This window comes from Poecile atricapillus, chromosome 6, assembly GCF_030490865.1.
Source record: "Poecile atricapillus isolate bPoeAtr1 chromosome 6, bPoeAtr1.hap1, whole genome shotgun sequence".
NCBI classification, from domain to species: domain Eukaryota; kingdom Metazoa; phylum Chordata; class Aves; order Passeriformes; family Paridae; genus Poecile; species Poecile atricapillus.
The window spans coordinates 24,487,768-24,503,749 of NC_081254.1; the positions used below are offsets into that span (position 1 = coordinate 24,487,768).

The window sequence follows — 15,982 nt, forward strand, 5'->3', positions numbered from 1 at the left end:
GAAAAGAGATACCCAGCCTGATTCTGTGCCCCCACAGCCTCGCTCACCACTCCAACACAAGAAGATGCAGGGTAGGTAGTGGGGGAAGAAGCGTGGGGTTTATTGAGGAAGGTCTCCATGCAGGGGGGGGCTCCAGCAGGAACATTGAGGCCAGGGCCACCCCACACACACATCATGACGGAGCCAAAAGGAGTCCCACAGGGCAGAGTCCTCCCTCCAGGTCACCAGGAGAGAAATGTCAGCTCGGTTCAGCTCTACACCCAGATAGGAATTCTTCTCCTTGGGGTGCTGGATATCACAGGGACCCTCCTGTTTCCCCCTATCTGACTCTGGACCATGAACCTCCACACCTTGCCACCAGGCCCAGGTGCTCCTTGAGGTCCCCTCTTACAGGCCAGGCTGAGAACTGGGGCACTGGTGGCAAATGCATGCGGGACATATGGGCAGGGGAGGACTCAGCAGTGTGAGAGGAAAGGTCCTCATGGAGCTGCTCCACTGGGCACCCTCCCTGCATTAGGGCAGGTCATGGGGCAGAGTAGGCAGGGGGCTGCTGGCAGCAAGGTACAGACAAACTGTGCCAGGACTGGGCAGGGAGCCTGCCTCACCTATGCCACAGCTCAGCTTCAACTGTGCTGGGCCATGAATGAGCCCAGGGCATATGGCACAGGGACAGCATCATGCCCAGCACTGCACCTCCCTGCCCTGGACACTGGGCTGGAGAAATACCTGGGTCCAGCTGGGGATGGCAGCAGGTCATGCAGGGAGCAGAAGCAAGTGCCCAGTGTCATGGCAGTGAAGGATGCTGCTGGAGAGGATGTAGTGCCAGATGGGGGAGGGGGCCAGGGGAGCAGCAATGGGGCAGAGCTGGGGTGAATGCATGGCCCATCATGCAGTAGAAGCTGCACCAGTGCTCTACCAGGCCCCCTGAATGGTGGCAAGCAGCAGCTGAGCCCACACCACAGCACCAAGAGCAGGGTGCCCTAAGGAGGGGGTGCAGCAAGAGCTGTCAGTGTCTGTGGGCGTGTGGTTAAGTGTGCGTCCCCTGCTTAGCGCTGCCTGAGGCTTTGCCACTCCTGGAGCTCCCCGGTGCCTGGGGACAGGGACACTGCCAGCTGGGACTGCCCGAGCAGGACAAGCTCCTTTCGCTTGCGGCAGGGGCGGCAGCACCAAGCACGCACGGAGGGCTGGAGGAGCCCCTTGGCAAGTTCGTCTCATGGGAAGCACCTGGGATGCCCCAGCACCAGTCCCTACCCACAGCGGGTCCGAGCAGGGGCAGGCTCACTGCGGGGGACAAAGAGCAGACGGGGGTGGTCAGCCTCACTGGGTTCCCCCGGCCTCCCCCTCCTGCTCTCCCTGGGCTCAGAAGCGTGTGCTCTGGTAGTGCAGCCTGCGGAGCTCGGAGAGGCCACTGTCCCGGCAGTACGAGTCCCTGCAGGGACTCCCTGCCAGTCACCGGCCCCCTGCCCCGCCGCCACCACCGCTGCTGCTGCTGGAGCTGCCGCTGCTGGAGCTGCCACTGCTGCACCGGTCCTCGTAGATGGAGATCTCGATCTGGGCCCTGCTAAGGATCATCGGTGAGACGGGCCAGCCCAATTGCCCAGCACCCATGCCCAGTCTCCCTTCACCCTTGCCGTCGCCCAAGCACCCCTCTGCCCAAAGGATACGACCCTCATGCCACGCTCCAGGGGGTCAGTGAGCAGCAGCCCCCGTGGTGCATAGATCTTCTCATTCTGGTCCTGGATGTACTTGGAGATCTTCTTCAGGACCTGTCAGCACAGAGAGGGACACTCAGGGCCTGCCAGCATTGTTGTCTACTCTGGCCTCCAGTCCCATGTTCCCTGTGACACCCCTGAGCCATCCCCATGCCCACTGCGAGCTGTGCCCAAAGCCTGAGCCCACCCCTGCACCTCAGCACCTTCTCATAATGTGTCTCCATGCAGAGAAAGATGAAATAGGCAGTGGCACAGGCCAGACATCCCTCGAGGTATGAGCTGCCCCCAATCTTCTCCGCCTCGGCGTAGAAGCCATTTAAGGTTTTCACAGTTTCCTCAAAAAGTTGTCGTTCAATCTAGGACAGAAACCAGGGTGAAGAGGCATCTGGCCAGGGACTGACTCCTTGTGCCACCTTGTCCCCATTCCTGGGGGCACTTGGAGAGCACTGAACCCTCTCCTCCCTGCCCAGATGATGCTTCAGCTTGCAGGCCCCTGCCCACCTCCCACCCGTAACCTGCTGAGCCTGCAGCCTTCACCAGAGCCTCCCAGGCCCCAGGAGCACCAAAGCCCTTGCACACCAGCTAAGGCAGCTGTGATTTCATGCACCCAACAGCACTGGCTGGCCCAGGGCCATACAACACCCGATAAACCCCTACACCTTTAGACCTCTCATCCCTCTGAGCCCCCACAGGGCACTGCCATAGGGCACCCCCCACCCTGACAACCTCTCAGACTCCCTACCCGGCTCTCCAGCTCAGGGGGAAACTTTGTCTGGAACTGGCATGTGGTCCCATCACTGTAATCCCGCTGCACAAAGACCTTGGTGGCCAGGGACGCGCTGCGCCGCAGCTCCTGCAGGCTGTGCACCTGGGGGCAGAGGGTGACACGGGAGGGGCTGCAGCCAGGGGTGCTGGGCATCCCTACTGCAGGGCTGGAGGTCTGGGGAGCAGCGCCATTCCCACAGTGCCAGGGGCTGCTGGCTGACACAGCCCGGGGCAGGGAGCCCCTAGCACAGGCTGTGTCACACCATGAGCATAGCTTGGCGCTGGAGATGCGAGGCGGGGGGCGAGGGGAGGATGGCGGCAAGGGGAGGATGCTGTGGCAGCCCCCTCCTCGGAATGAGGGTGAGTGCGTGTGCTCTTGCCCCGGGGTGGTGTCTGGTCTCACCCCCAGTGGTTCCTGCGTGCATGAGTGTGTGTCTCCGGAGGGGACAGGCCCCTGTCCCCAGCAGTGCCCCAGATCACAGCCAACCCAACAGCTCCCGGCGGGAGGCTGGGAGTGAGCCGAGCAGGAGCAGGGATGGGCAGCGGGGCTGCAGCAGAGGCACAGCGGGTGGGCAGGCTGCAGTGGGGCGTCTTCGTGAACAGGACCGGCAGGCCCGGCAGCAGGTGCTAAGCCCTGACTCCCCACAGGGCGTGAGAGCCCGTGCCAGCCCCCGAGCGCCAGGCTGTGGGGCAGCTTTGGTGGCTAGAGAAGGGGATGGAGGCACCAGATTGTGCAAGGGCGGACATCAGGCCTTTCCCTGAGCTTCCCCAGGGAGACAGGGGGCAACTGGCTCTCTGCCCCACAGACTGTCTGACGCTGTCCCACGTCTGACCCACCATTTGTGGGAGAAGAACTCCCAGTCCCACAGCCCAACCCAGACATGCTGCAGCCTTCACCAAAGGCACCCTGCAGCCACCCTGCACCCCCACGCCCCTTCAGGCACCTCACCGGCCTTTCTGTGCCCACGGAGCCCTCGCAGCCCCCAGCCCCACACTCCTCTCCTCCCCGCGGACCCCAGCCCCACGCTGTCCTCCCGCAGCAGCGCACCCCACGCTGACGGACCCCGGTCCGTGCCGCGCCCCGGCGGCGGGCAGCGCAGGGCGGGGGAGCTCCGCCGCAGCCCGGCCCGGGGGTGCCGTGCCGGGGTGTCCCCGCCGCGCACCCACCTCCGTGGCCATGGCGCGGCGGGCGCCGGGCCGGGCTGTGCCGTGCCGGGGACAGCGGAGCGGAGCGGCGCCGTCTCCCGGGCCGTGCGGGGCCGGGCGCTGTCCGCGGTGCTGCCGAGCCGAGAGGCGGAGGCGGGCCCGGCCGCCCCGTGTGCGCAGCCGCCCGGTCCGCCGCGGCCCGCCCCGAGGCACCGCGGATGGGCGCCTGCCGCCGCCGGCACGGAGCGCCCGCAGGACGCGGCCACGTTGCTGCGGACGGCGACAGCGGCAGCCCGGGCCGGCCCCGGAGAGGGGCTGCGAGGGAAGACTGCTGCTGTGCGTCCCGGGGGTCGGGCACGGCGAGTGCCGGACCCGGAGATCTTTGGGATGCGGCTGTAGGTCCCTGGCGGGGAAACCTTGCTGCCGAGGTAGCAGACGGTCTGAGCGGCCGTGAGGCTGGCCCGGCAGGGATTTGGGGAGTCGACCGTGGGACAGGCAGACGACCGTGCCAAGGGGCCTCATCTGAAGCTGTTTGTTTGCGAAGGAGTTGCAGCTGGTGCTGCGATGGGAGCGCGGGCAGACATCAAAGAGCGGAGCTAACGAATTCCCTGTTATCTCTGCCCATTGACAGCTCAATTAGAGCCGGAGAAATGCCAAACGGGGGGGGAAAGAGGCTCTCCCGAGAGGCGAAGAAGGGGGCTCCCAGCTGGGGCTGTAGCGGGGCAAGGGATGCCGTAGCTGGGCACAGAGCCCCGAGCAGGCAGGAGAGCAGCCAGCCCTTCCCTCAGCACCTGGGCCGTGCTGGAGACACTGCGGGGCCCTGCCGGAACATCTGCTCTGGCAGCGAATACAGCTAAAACAGCTAACACACAGCTAACACACAGCTAACACACAGCTAACACACAGCTAACACAGCTAACACAGCTAACACACAGCTAACACACAGCTAACACACAGCTAACACACAGCTAACACAGCTAACACACAGCTAACACACAGCTAACACACAGCTAACACACAGCTAACACACAGCTAACACAGCTAACACACAGCTAACACACCTAACACACCTAACACACCTAACACACCTAACACAGCCAACACACAGCTAACACAGCTAACACAGCTAACACACACCTAACACAGCTAACACAGCCAACACACAGCTAACACAGCTAACACAGCTAACACACACCTAACACAGCTAACACACAGCTAACACACACCTAACACACAGCTAACACACAGCTAACACACAGCTAACACACAGCTAACACAGCTAACACACAGCTAACACACAGCTAACACACAGCTAACACAGCTAACACACAGCTAAAACAGCTAACACACAGCTAACACAGCTAACACACAGCTAACACACAGCTAACACACAGCTAACACAGCTAACACACAGCTAAAACAGCTAACACACAGCTAACACAGCTAACACACAGCTAACACACACCTAACACACACCTAACACACACCTAACACAGCTAACACACAGCTAACACACAGCTAACACACAGCTAACACACAGCTAACACACAGCTAACACACAGCTAACACAGCTAACACACAGCTAACACACAGCTAACACACAGCTAACACACAGCTAACACACATCTAACACAGCTAACACAGCTAACACACAGCTAGCACAGCATAACCAGCTGCCTGCAGCACTGGTGGCTGACTCTGCGAGTCTCCTGCTCCCTACTCTGACCACTAGGCCAGACTTTGGGCAGAGCAAATAGAGACAGGGCCTTGGGGTTGTTGGTAAGCAGCCCCCTTTCTTTGGAGGCAGGGTTTGTGACCAAGGGACCAAAGGACAAATGCAGTCAGTGACCCCAGCTGCAGAGCTCATCTTCCCCACAGACACAAAGCTATGGATCCCACAGCTTTTGGGGAAACCTGCTGCTCCCACGGTTCAGAGCAACCCTGCCAGCCCTCCAGAGCAGTGAGGTACACCCTGCCTTGATGGTGCCACAAAACCAAAGGACACCCCTTGAGAGGATGCTGTGTGAAGTCTGCTATGCACCCAAACACGCGCATGCACATTGGCACAGGCACTTGTGCACGCACTCAGACGCCCACATCTGCCTGCACACCCCATGCACCCCAGGCACACACCCAGCTGCACATGCAGTGTGCTCACACACCTAAGCCTGTCCTCAGATGTCCCCAAAACTAGACCCTGCATCCCATCTCCTTCCCGTGCTGCATGCCACCGCCACGTCAGTGCTCGCCTGCCGGCCTGGCAGGTCCTGCCGGTTGCCATGGCAATACTGTGCCTGCCAGGAGATGAAATTTGCTCTCCTATGCTGCAGTGAGGGGCTGAGAGCAGCCGGGGGGATCAGCTCTCCCTGCCACCCACATCCTGTCGTGTTGCCCCAGGGTTGTCTCCTCTAGCTACATCAACCCAGCCCAAGCAAAGGACTCAGTTCTGGGCTCCATGTGCCTCATAGGCCATGGACCTGCTGTCTGCATGTGTCAAGGAGTATCCTTTGGTGGGACATCACCTCACCATAGGAAGCTGCCTTCTGCCAGCCATACTGCCCAGGACTGAGCCTTGTCCAATGGCAGGCATGACTCAGACCTGTCCCAAAGCACTGCCCATCACCACACAGACCCAGCCCTGCCTGTAGTGCCTGCAGACCCCGGCACCTCCAGAGCCCACTGGGGTCTGCCAGCTCCCCCATGCAGGATGTGGCGTCATGGGCTTTCCAGTTTTAGCCAGAGCAGGGACAGGCCCTGCTGGTTTCCATGCAGGAGGAACAGGCTGGTGCTATCTCATGCCATGCTGTGCTACAGCTTCCAGCAGGGCAGGGCAGAGGTGGAGGGGGGCTGGCACAGACGATGGAATGCCAGGCAGTAGGAGCAGGGGCTCGGGGCAGCTTCAATGTGCTGAATGGCACTGCTGCCCTCCCCAGACCACTGCACTGTGAGGGGTCCTGGAAGGGCTCTGACCCTTCTGCTCCATCCACTCGGCCCAAAGGGGAGATTTTTCAGGCTGCCCAGCAGCAGGGATACACATGGCTGGTGTCAGAGCTGCCTTTACTCCCCTGCCTGGCTCTTCCCTTGCACCTGGAGTGAGGCAGCTCTAACCTTTCTTGCAGACAGACCCTGCAGATCTCTCCTTGCCCCTGGCCCTGGTTAACCTCCCGTAGGCCCTGCCCCAGGCCCTGTGGGACAGACATGGGGCACACTTGGTACCGCTATGGCCAGCCCTCACCAGACAATGTGCCTGTGCCCATCACACCACAGCACGGCCCAGCAGTGCCCCTGCTGCAACCCCTGCACTTGACTCCCAGACCAGGACCAGGGGCCGTCCCTGGTGTGTCTCTGGGTGCATGGTGCTGCACCTCATCCCAGCATCTCAACCCTCCCTGCACTACAAGGGTGACCAGGGGCCGTGGAGGACAGCTGGAGGCTGCAACCAGCCTGGGATCAAGCTCTGGGGCTCCATCCTGCACCCACTGCCTGCTGAGCCCCTCTGCACCCTGTCAGAGCTGTCAGCAGCTCCAGCTCTGCTTCAAAGGGGCCACAGAAGGGCCTGGCAGCTGTTTCTCCTAGCACTGGAAGTGCTTTCAGTAATGGTGAGGAGCATGAGCTCACCATCCCAGTGAGGACAACGGTGACATTTGGGAGGCACAAACACAGCGTGATTAGCTGATAACCTTTCCTGAGAGATCCCAGGTGTGTGCACCTGGGAGGGGAAAGGGAGGGGGACGAGGCTCCCACACTGTGAGCCTTTGGAAAACAACTCTAAATGCCCCAGCCTGGCCCTTCACACAGGACATGGAGAGTGCCCCAAACTGGGGCCAACTGACCCTACAGACTGGGCACCCCGAGTGTGGACACCCCTCTGTGGCACCTGCGGTCCAGCTGTGCCCATGAAGGGGTGGTTCCAGGACCCCCATCGCACTGGGGCAGCCCCCCAGCACACCCCACAGGAGTCCACAGGCGCTGGGAGACACAGCATCCTCCCTGCACACAGAGGAGAGTTAGCTGTGCAAGCAGAGGAGGATGTGGTTTCAGAGCAAGGTGCCAAGGTCTGCCATTAGCAAAGGTGCCGGCTGGGAGCAGGGACTGTGCGAGGATTGCTCCCACACCGCGGATGGGGCTGTGGTGGGAGCAGACGTGGTGGGGCGGGGACGGACAAACAGCGCTGCAGAGAAGGTCCCCATGCACGGTGCCATGCTGTGAGGGAAAGGGACTCCTCCTCAGAGGGTCCCCACATGCGACATGCCCCCTCCCTGCCCTGCTGAGTAGGACCAAACGCCGGGGGCCAGGATCGGGGTGTCCGGCAGCGAACAGGGAGGGTCTGTGTGCGAGCTGGCAGGAACTGGGCAGGGCCAGGAGGTGCTGGGTGGGGGCTGGGAGGGCGGCAGGGCAGTCTCGGCTCCGCAGCTGGGCCGGGAGCGCTGCCAGCACATTCCTGGGGCTGCCGAGCAGCGGGAGTGTGTGTGGGCGCAGGGCAAGGGCACGGCAATTGCTGACCCTCCCCACTGCCCACCCCGATGATCCCACATTACCCCAGGGCAACCTCGACCCCACGGCGTCCCCGGTCATGCCCCAACCTCCCGCGGCCACTCCCAGGCAGGACCACCCGCACGGAGCCTTGCTGCCAGCCCAGGGCGCTCTCTCCTGGGAGCTGCTGGGTGCCATGGGACGCGTGTCCCTGCACGGACAGTCCCAGCGTGCCGTCCCCTCCTGGCACTCTCTGCATGCCACCCCGGTGTGCTATCCTCTCCCAAAGGCCCCTGCCCACACTGCTGCAGCCCAGGAGCCAGTATGGGACTGGGGCAGGAAGAATGAGAGGATGGAGAAAGAGGAGGATGGGAGGGAGCCCACTCAGGCCACCCACCCAGGCCAGGGCGATGCATCTCTGCTGACAGGAACAAGGTCGGTAGCACCCAAAGCTGTGGCAGGAGAGTGGGTGTGAGGGAACACAAGGATGGAAGGAGGCGGCCGGGACCCTGCTCAGCTTCTCATTTCCTGGGAGTCTCCTGCTTCCCTGGCTCGGATCTGCTCTGCGCTACAACCAGGCACGGGTCCTCCAGAGGGAGGGTCAGGAGTGTGGAGGGAGCACCCGCAGGGGATGTGCTCTTACCGTGCCACCCTGACCGGCTGTGCCCGAGGTCCCCACCGCAGAGGGGGCAGCCCCCATGGCCCCGCTTCCGCTCTCGCTGCCGTGACAAGTGGCACAGGCAGTGACACAAGCGGTGGCACAGCCAGCTTTCTGGAGTGACAGGAGCAAGTGTCAGTCTCACAGACAGCTGCATCGGTGCAGAACGGGGATGTGGGCACTGGAGCGGCCTGCGCAGACAAGACGCAGGGAAGGGCGCCGGCTACAGCTGTCTTGGGTCCATCCCCTTCGCCGGGGTACAGCCCAGCCTGGGACATCCTGGGTGGGAAATGGTTAGGGAAGCACCGCGAGTGCGGCAAGGACGCCCCAGAGCAGAGGCACAGTCTCAGCTCGGAGGTAAGGCTGCCAGGACACCCCACCCCACCGGGGATGAGCAGGGGACAGACACCGCTCTCCTGGGGCCAGCCCTGCTCCCTGCAGCGTTGCCAGGAGTGACTCAGGGCTCTAATGAAGGCATCATGACAGATGAAGGGACTGGGGCAGTGTGCAGGGAGACCCTTGCTCAGCGCCAGTCTCGCCAGCCCCCTCACCTTCATCTGGTGCGGTGCCAGCTGGCACAGAGTGCTCAGCACCCCCAACACCTTCCTGGGAGGAACTAGGGATTATAGACGCCAGACTGGGTTATGGGATGGGGCAGGCTGAAAGCCGGGAGCTGGTCCATGATCAAAAGCAGGACAGTGCTGGCAGTGCCACGGGAACAGCGCAGGGACATGGCACACCCACGACTGTGCCCAGCATCGGCACGCTGGCTCTGCACACCCAGCCTCCCTCTGCCTCTGCTCCCAGCCCCTTCCCAGCTCAGCTCCCATGGCAATTACACCCAGCCCAAGCCCATCCATCACGGATTAGCTATTTTCTATCAGCGTTTATCTCCAGACAATCTTACTCCTGCCGTGACAGCCCGATGCGTCGATCACCCTCCCTCCTGCTACCAGGCAGCCCTGATAACAGGCTGCTGTATCTTATCGGGCTCCCCGGCAGTTACACATTAATGGTGCCATCTCCGGGGCTTGGCTGGGGTGGGATGAACTCAGCCCACCCTGGGGCTGGAAGTGAGCATCACTGGGTGATGCAGTGGTGGCTGCTGAGCACAGAGGGCATGGGCAGGGCCGGCAGGCTACAGGGAAGGGCAGGCTGTGCAGCTGAGGTTCCCAGCACTGCCCCAAAGCAGAAGGACCCCACCGGGTCCCTGCCCCCAGCTCAGGGCAAAGAGCAGCTGCTATCACTGCCTGCACTGGACTGTTTGCTCTATCGCCCATTAACAGAGCTGCCTTATCCGGTGGGCAGGGGCCAGCGGCAGCCCAAAGCCCGTTGGCCAGGCAGGGGCATCGATCATGGGAAAGGGAGGGGTGCCCCAGATAACCCCTGCAGATAAATGGGTTTCTAATGGGGTCTTAAGCCTTGCAGCCCCCAACTCCAAGGGAATGGGGGAATGTCATCTGGGCAGAACCCTCACATCACTTGGGCTCTAGCTTTGCCCACAACCTGAGCACTGGCAGAGCCTGGGTGCAGGCCCTCTGCTGGAAGGTGTAATCCCAGCTCTGCCTGTGCCAGCAGACCATGGACTGCCCCAGGTACATGCTGGCAGAATCATCCATGAGGAATAAGGACCCCATGCCCATGGCATCGCCTCGTTGATGGCACACCTGGCACCTGGGTACAGCAGCCCTCCCAGAGTTGCAGCATGAAGCTTCTAGGGTGTCCTCTTCCTTAAACCCCAGCACCCCAAGCATATTGTATTGGGAGAAAAGAGTGGGGTGGCACAGGGTTGGAACCAGGGTCCCCTGCCCCATGACGCAGCACGCCTCTGGGGTGCCAGGTGGGATGGAGGCAGCGGGACTGGTGAATAATGGGGATAACCTGGGACCACAACACATCGTCATGGGACAGGAGAACCAGCCCTGCTAGAGAGCATCACCCTAGGGGCACAGAGAGACAGGGAGGGCTGTGGAGGTGCACGCAGAGGGGCTCCTTGGGAGGGCGAGGGGCATGGAGCACCATGTACCGGGGAAGGAGGGAAGGAGGGAGGTGGCAGCGGGGTGGGCAGATTAGGGGGAGCCGGGGGCCAGCCCCGGGGGGCCCGGCAGGCAGAGCAGATTGGCTGCCGGCGAGGTCTCCAGCCTCCTTAGAAAGGGCAGCGAGCGTGGGAGGCGCTAAGGGAGCAGGCAGGGTGCCGAGCCACGCTCCCGTCCCGCTCGGCAGCCGCGGCCGGCAGCGGCAGGCGGGCAGCGGCGATGCCGCGGGCGGGCAGCCACCCGGGCTGCCGGGGCACGGCGCTGCTGGCCCTGGCGCTGGCCCTGGCAGGGTCCCTGGGCGGCGGGCAGCACTACGACTACTATGGGTGGCAGCCCGAGAGCCTGCCCCACGGGCGCTTCTACGGGCGGGAGCCGCAGTGCCTCGACATCCCGCCCGACATGCAGCTCTGCCGCGACGTGGGCTACAAGCGCATGCGGCTGCCCAACCTGCTGGAGCACGAGACCATGGCCGAAGCCAAGCAGCAGGCTGGCAGCTGGGTGCCCCTGCTCGCCAAGCAGTGCCACACCGACACCCAGCTCTTCCTCTGCTCCCTCTTCGCCCCTGTCTGCCTTGACCGGCCCGTCTACCCCTGCCGCTCCCTCTGTGAGGTGGTACGAGACTCCTGTGCCCCTGTCATGGAGTCCTACGGCTTCCCCTGGCCTGAGATGCTGCAGTGTGGCAAGTTCCCCTCTGACCACGAGCTCTGCATCGCCGTCCAGTTTGGGAACAGCAAAGCCACGCCACCACCAGGTAAGTGGGAAGGGTACTGTAATGGGATGGGAATGCATGTGGAGCCCTTGCACAACCCAGGACACTGGTGTTGGCCAAGGACTCTGTCTGCAACAGGGCAGGAGCAGGCACAGTATCAGCTTTGTCTGGGCATCACTCAGTGCCCAGGAGCACTGGGCTCCCAGCTGCCTGCACAGAACTGTGGCGGGAGAAGGAAGAACATGGGATGAGGTGGGAGCCACTGGCAGATCAGTCACAGTGCTATGTTCCTCTCCTCCCACTGAGTCCCATGTCAGCAGCGAGGGAGCATGCTGCACCTGCGGGTGTCAGCCCCACACTGCTGCTGCAGGGTGGCTGTCCCCTCAGGCAGGAGAGGGGACATCACCCAAAGGCAGCCTAGCGTCAGGATCCGGGCTGTGACAGCCTTCAGGCTGGAGCCACCCTTACTCTTGCTGTGCTCCGAAGTGCCTCCATCTGATGGGAGGGTATCCCCATGTCTCTTCCCCTCCGGGGGGATGAGCCTGGCCAGCAAGGTGCTCTGTGCCTCCCCACATCACCCCAGCGCAGCTACCTAGGGAGCAGAGGAGCTGCTGGGGCTCTCCCAACTGTGTCCCCGAGGAGCTGGCCCAGGTGACAAGGACCAGCAGCAGGAAGCTGTGACAGTAACTGGTCTCTCACCACAGTGTCCAAGATCTGCACCCAGTGTGAGATGGAGCACAAGGCAGATGGCATGATGGAGCAGATGTGCTCCAGTGACTTTGGTGAGTGCTAGGGTCTTCTTCCCAGCTCCCCTGGACAAGGGTCTGTCTCCCCTAGGTCTGACAGCTGGGGTGGGAGTTGGCCAGAGGGCAGGGTCGCCCCATGGGAGACCCCTGAGCCATTCCCTTGGACTCTTCATGCATGGGATGGGTGCACCACAGGAGAACACACTGGTAGGGGAGAGGCAGAACGGGACACTTGGGAGGGTCACTGGGAGCCTCTGCTGGACCCCTCCCCAACAACCCCTTTCCCCTCCCCACACAGTAACTTCCCCAGAGACCCAACCCAGGGATGGGCTGCACCCTGTCCTGCACAGGTGCCTGGCCTAGACCCTCCCCAGCACTCCAGCAGTGCTCCCTTCCCCCAACCGTGCCCCACGGCTGCCCCACACAGTGGTGAAAATGCGCATCAAGGAGATGACGGAGGAGAACGGGGAGCGGCGGCTGGTGGCTGCCCAGAAGAAGAAGGTGCTGAAACTGGGCCCGCTGAAGCGCAAGGACACCAAGAAGATGGTGCTGCACATGAGGAACGTGGGTGCCTGCCCCTGCCCCCAGCTCGACAGCCTCAGTGGCAGCTTCCTGGTCATGGGCCGCAAGGTGGGCGGCCGCCTACTCCTCCTGGCCATCTACCCCTGGCAGAAGCACAACAAGGAGATGAAGTTTGCGGTCAAGTTCATGTTCTCCTACCCGTGCCCGCTCTACCACCCCCTGCTCTATGGGGCTGGGCAGCACTAGGGCTTTGCCCATGCTGCCCTTTCCCAGAACTCCTGCACTGGCCCAGCATCCCACCCCTGGCCTCCCTGGCTGCACCCCAGAACTCAGCTCTGCACCTGCAGGATTCCCTGCTGTGTTTGTGAGAGCCCTGATCCACAGCCAGGACCCCTGCCTCTTCCTGAGAGCCCTGCTCTGCACCCCTGGGACCCCTGTTTTGCTCCAAAGGCCCCCATCTCTGTCCAGGAGCTTAGTCTGGACCCAGGACCCTTGTTCTGCAGCTTGTAAACCCTGGTCTGCACCAGAGACCCTTATCTACTCCCAGGTTCCCTGCCAGAAGCACAGAGACTCTTGCTTTCATTTAGGATCCCTGCTTGCCCCTACTGCCTACACCTGGGACCCCTACCCTACACCCATGACCTTTACCCAGCTCACTCATGATGTGCCACACACCCTCAGCCCCCCAGTCCCTATTCCAGCCCACCAACACATCCTATGCCCTCCCCTGGAGCTCACATCCAGCCCTGGATTATGTCACCTTCACAGAGACCCAGCTCAGCCAGGTCCCTCTTGTCCCTCTTTTCCCACAGACTGACCCCCTCAAGACCAAGTGCCCAGAGCAGCACAAACCCTTCCTGGGCTCCCCCACTCCCCACACGGTGTGAGGGAGGCCCACTTCCAAGCACCCCATACCAGCCCTACTGCATCTCTCACACACCCCCCTGCTGTGACCCAGCCACGCACCCCTTGCCCATCAACACCACAGTAAATTATTCCACCTCAGAGAAGTCTGTGTGCTACTCACTGCAGTTCACGGGTAAGAGCCCCTTGGGGCTCCCTCAGGGACCCCAGAAGAATGGGAGGGGGGTCTCAGTCCTGCCCACTGAGTGAGGCAGCCTGAGGGAGCAAGGTCACCTCAGGATCTGGCTCTAGCCCTGCTCCAAGTGCCATGCCCAGAGCCTGAACCTGGGCAGTCCAGCCAAGCCCAGGGATGTGGTTCCTAGTGGTCACAGGCATCACTGGAGACTCAGGCACCCCTGCCACTCCAGGAAGCCTGCGAGGGCAGTTGGATGAGTAGGGTGGGGGGACAGGGCCATCACTGCTGCTGGAGCCCCACAGTGGGGTTTGGCAGTGGTTTGCCAGGGAGGTTTCTTCCTTCATCACACCAGAGGATAAATCCATGGTATGGGAGCTCACAGCACTTGTGAGAAGACTGGCACTGAGCATCACAGGGGGCAGATACTGGATCAGGCAGCCTCCAAAACCCTGTCTTCCTCACCCCATATCATCTGAAAGTCATCTCTACAGCTCCCTGCCAGCCCTGCTTGGCTGCCAGACTTTCCATGCCACAACCTCCAGCCTCCTCCAAAAAGATTCCTAGGGCCACCCACCTGCACTAGCCAGCACCTTCTCAAAAACCCACGGACCAGGGCAGCCCTCAGCCCAGCCCTCTGATGGCAGCAGGGGCTGTCCCTTAGCTCAGCCCGACTCCCCCAGCTGCCCCCAGTCCCAGCTGGCAAGGGGGCACCCTGAACAAGACGCATTTATTCAGTGTGTACTTGAATCCACCCATCCCAAAGGGCGAGCAGAGCCCGAAGGTGGCCACCAGGGTATTTACCCAGTGCTTGGCTGCCTGACACTGTGTCTTCTCTTCGGAGCTGGCCTGGCCTCAGGGAGCCTCCTGGGACAAAAAGGAAATTGATCCTGCAGGATGTCTGCACCCACCCTCTTCTGGCTGACAAGAACACTGCGCACCTGCCCTGCTCTGGGGTGTCCTCTTCTCCCTCTGCCCTCCTTGGGCATGGCCCTGGCCCCACTGGTCAGCCCCAGATCTCCCGCTCTGGCCAGGGAGAGGTGCCTGTGCCCCTGCTCCACAGCCAGCCAGGAACATGGGGCAGCCAGCCCCTGCCCTAGCCTCACACCAGGAGCAGGCACTCCTCCCTGGCCACTGGGAAAAAAATCACATATTATTAGACGGTATGTTCAGAGCTTGACTGCTGAGCACACTTCTATAAGAATAAACACTGTTGATTACATTTTATTGCAAAACTTAAAAAGCATAAATAAAACCCCATCTCCCACAGCCTAAGTTTATCTGTAGCCCTTTGTATTCTGTGTCATTAGCATCTTCCCAGTGAGTGTTCACACATACATGGCCATAGTGCTCATTGCTCCCAGTGTTTTCTCTAGAAGTACAAGTAGCTCCTCTGCCTCCCACAGTCAGCTGTCTGAGTAAGCTGACCCCTCCCAGCCCAGCAATAACCCCATTGCAGACACTCTCACAAACACACCCACAGCTCTTGGGGTGCTACACAGCCCCTCTCCAATGTTACACCCACTCCACTGCCCCCACTAACTGCTCAGCCCTCTGCACACCAGTCCCCTGCACACCCAGCACAAGCCAGACACCCTCATCAGCAAATGCCAAGTCCAGCTTTTCTCAATTTCCATCTGGAAAGGAGTTTATGAGCCCACAGCCAAGATAGGTGTTTAGGCTGCTTACCCCATAGAAGCTCCCACACTGGTGGGATGTAGAGCCTGTAGCAAGGTCTGGGCTCCAGCAGCTTCTCAGACTGGTGGGTGTCATAGCCTGGTGGGCACTGGCCCCCCAGATTCCCTGGCTTGGGGGAAGCTGCAGCTGGCTGGCAGGGACCCAGGCCATGGCTGTTCCCAGCTGCACAGCAGCCAGGGTCACATTCCTGGGATAGCTGGGAGCTTTGCTGTTCACACAAGGAAAGGTCATCCTTGTGCACACAGGCAGCTGGTGGGACCACCGCCCGGGGAGGGCAGGGGAAGGAGCAGCCGTGGGAGGCAGAGGAAGCTCAGTAGCTCCTGTCAGAGCTGAGGTGCTCTCTGGCCCCAGCCCAGCAGGATCCAGCCCTGGCGCAGCTGACAGGCAGCTGTACACAGCTCTGAGCAGGGGGCAAACAAGGCTACAGCAGGAGAGATGAGAATTCCAGTAAAACGTGGAGAGCTGGTGGCACAGGAACACC

The 15,982-nt window shown here is 61.6% G+C and overlaps 2 protein-coding genes across 2 annotated transcripts; one reads left to right on the top strand and one right to left on the bottom strand.

Annotated features, from left to right (window-relative positions):
* Nucleotides 1-1,301: 1,301 nt before the first annotated feature.
* GOLGA7B (golgin A7 family member B) lies at nt 1,302-8,832 on the bottom strand. The gene is made up of 5 exons (XM_058841585.1): nt 8,740-8,832; nt 2,455-2,580; nt 1,916-2,068; nt 1,665-1,766; nt 1,302-1,551 (listed from the first exon to the last, which is right to left on the bottom strand). The coding sequence occupies exons 1-5, from the start codon at nt 8,794-8,796 to the stop codon at nt 1,450-1,452; spliced, it is 540 nt and encodes a 179-aa protein (XP_058697568.1). The 5' UTR covers nt 8,797-8,832; the 3' UTR covers nt 1,302-1,449.
* Nucleotides 8,833-10,926: 2,094 nt separating this feature from the next.
* SFRP5 (secreted frizzled related protein 5) lies at nt 10,927-15,937 on the top strand. Its single transcript, XM_058841431.1, has 3 exons — nt 10,927-11,541; nt 12,204-12,281; nt 12,673-15,937. Exons 1-3 carry the CDS (start codon nt 11,010-11,012, stop codon nt 13,011-13,013), a joined length of 951 nt encoding a protein of 316 aa, XP_058697414.1. The 5' UTR covers nt 10,927-11,009; the 3' UTR covers nt 13,014-15,937.
* The last annotated feature ends 45 nt before the right edge of the window (nt 15,938-15,982 follow it).

Excerpts from the sequence above, each read along its gene's own strand:
- GOLGA7B (XM_058841585.1), bottom strand. The coding sequence starts at position 8,796 with ATGGGGGCTGCCCCCTCTGCGGTGGGGACCTCGGGCACAGCCGGTCAG. Across the intron at positions 2,581-8,739 it reads CAGCCGGTCAGGGTGGCACG|GTGCACAGCCTGCAGGAGCT; the intron begins GTAAGAGCACAT and ends CTCTGCCCCCAG. Across the intron at positions 1,767-1,915 it reads TGGAGACACATTATGAGAAG|GTCCTGAAGAAGATCTCCAA; the intron begins GTGCTGAGGTGC and ends CTGTGCTGACAG.
- SFRP5 (XM_058841431.1), top strand. The coding sequence starts at position 11,010 with ATGCCGCGGGCGGGCAGCCACCCGGGCTGCCGGGGCACGGCGCTGCTG. Across the intron at positions 11,542-12,203 it reads CAAAGCCACGCCACCACCAG|TGTCCAAGATCTGCACCCAG; the intron begins GTAAGTGGGAAG and ends CTCTCACCACAG. Across the intron at positions 12,282-12,672 it reads GATGTGCTCCAGTGACTTTG|TGGTGAAAATGCGCATCAAG; the intron begins GTGAGTGCTAGG and ends TGCCCCACACAG.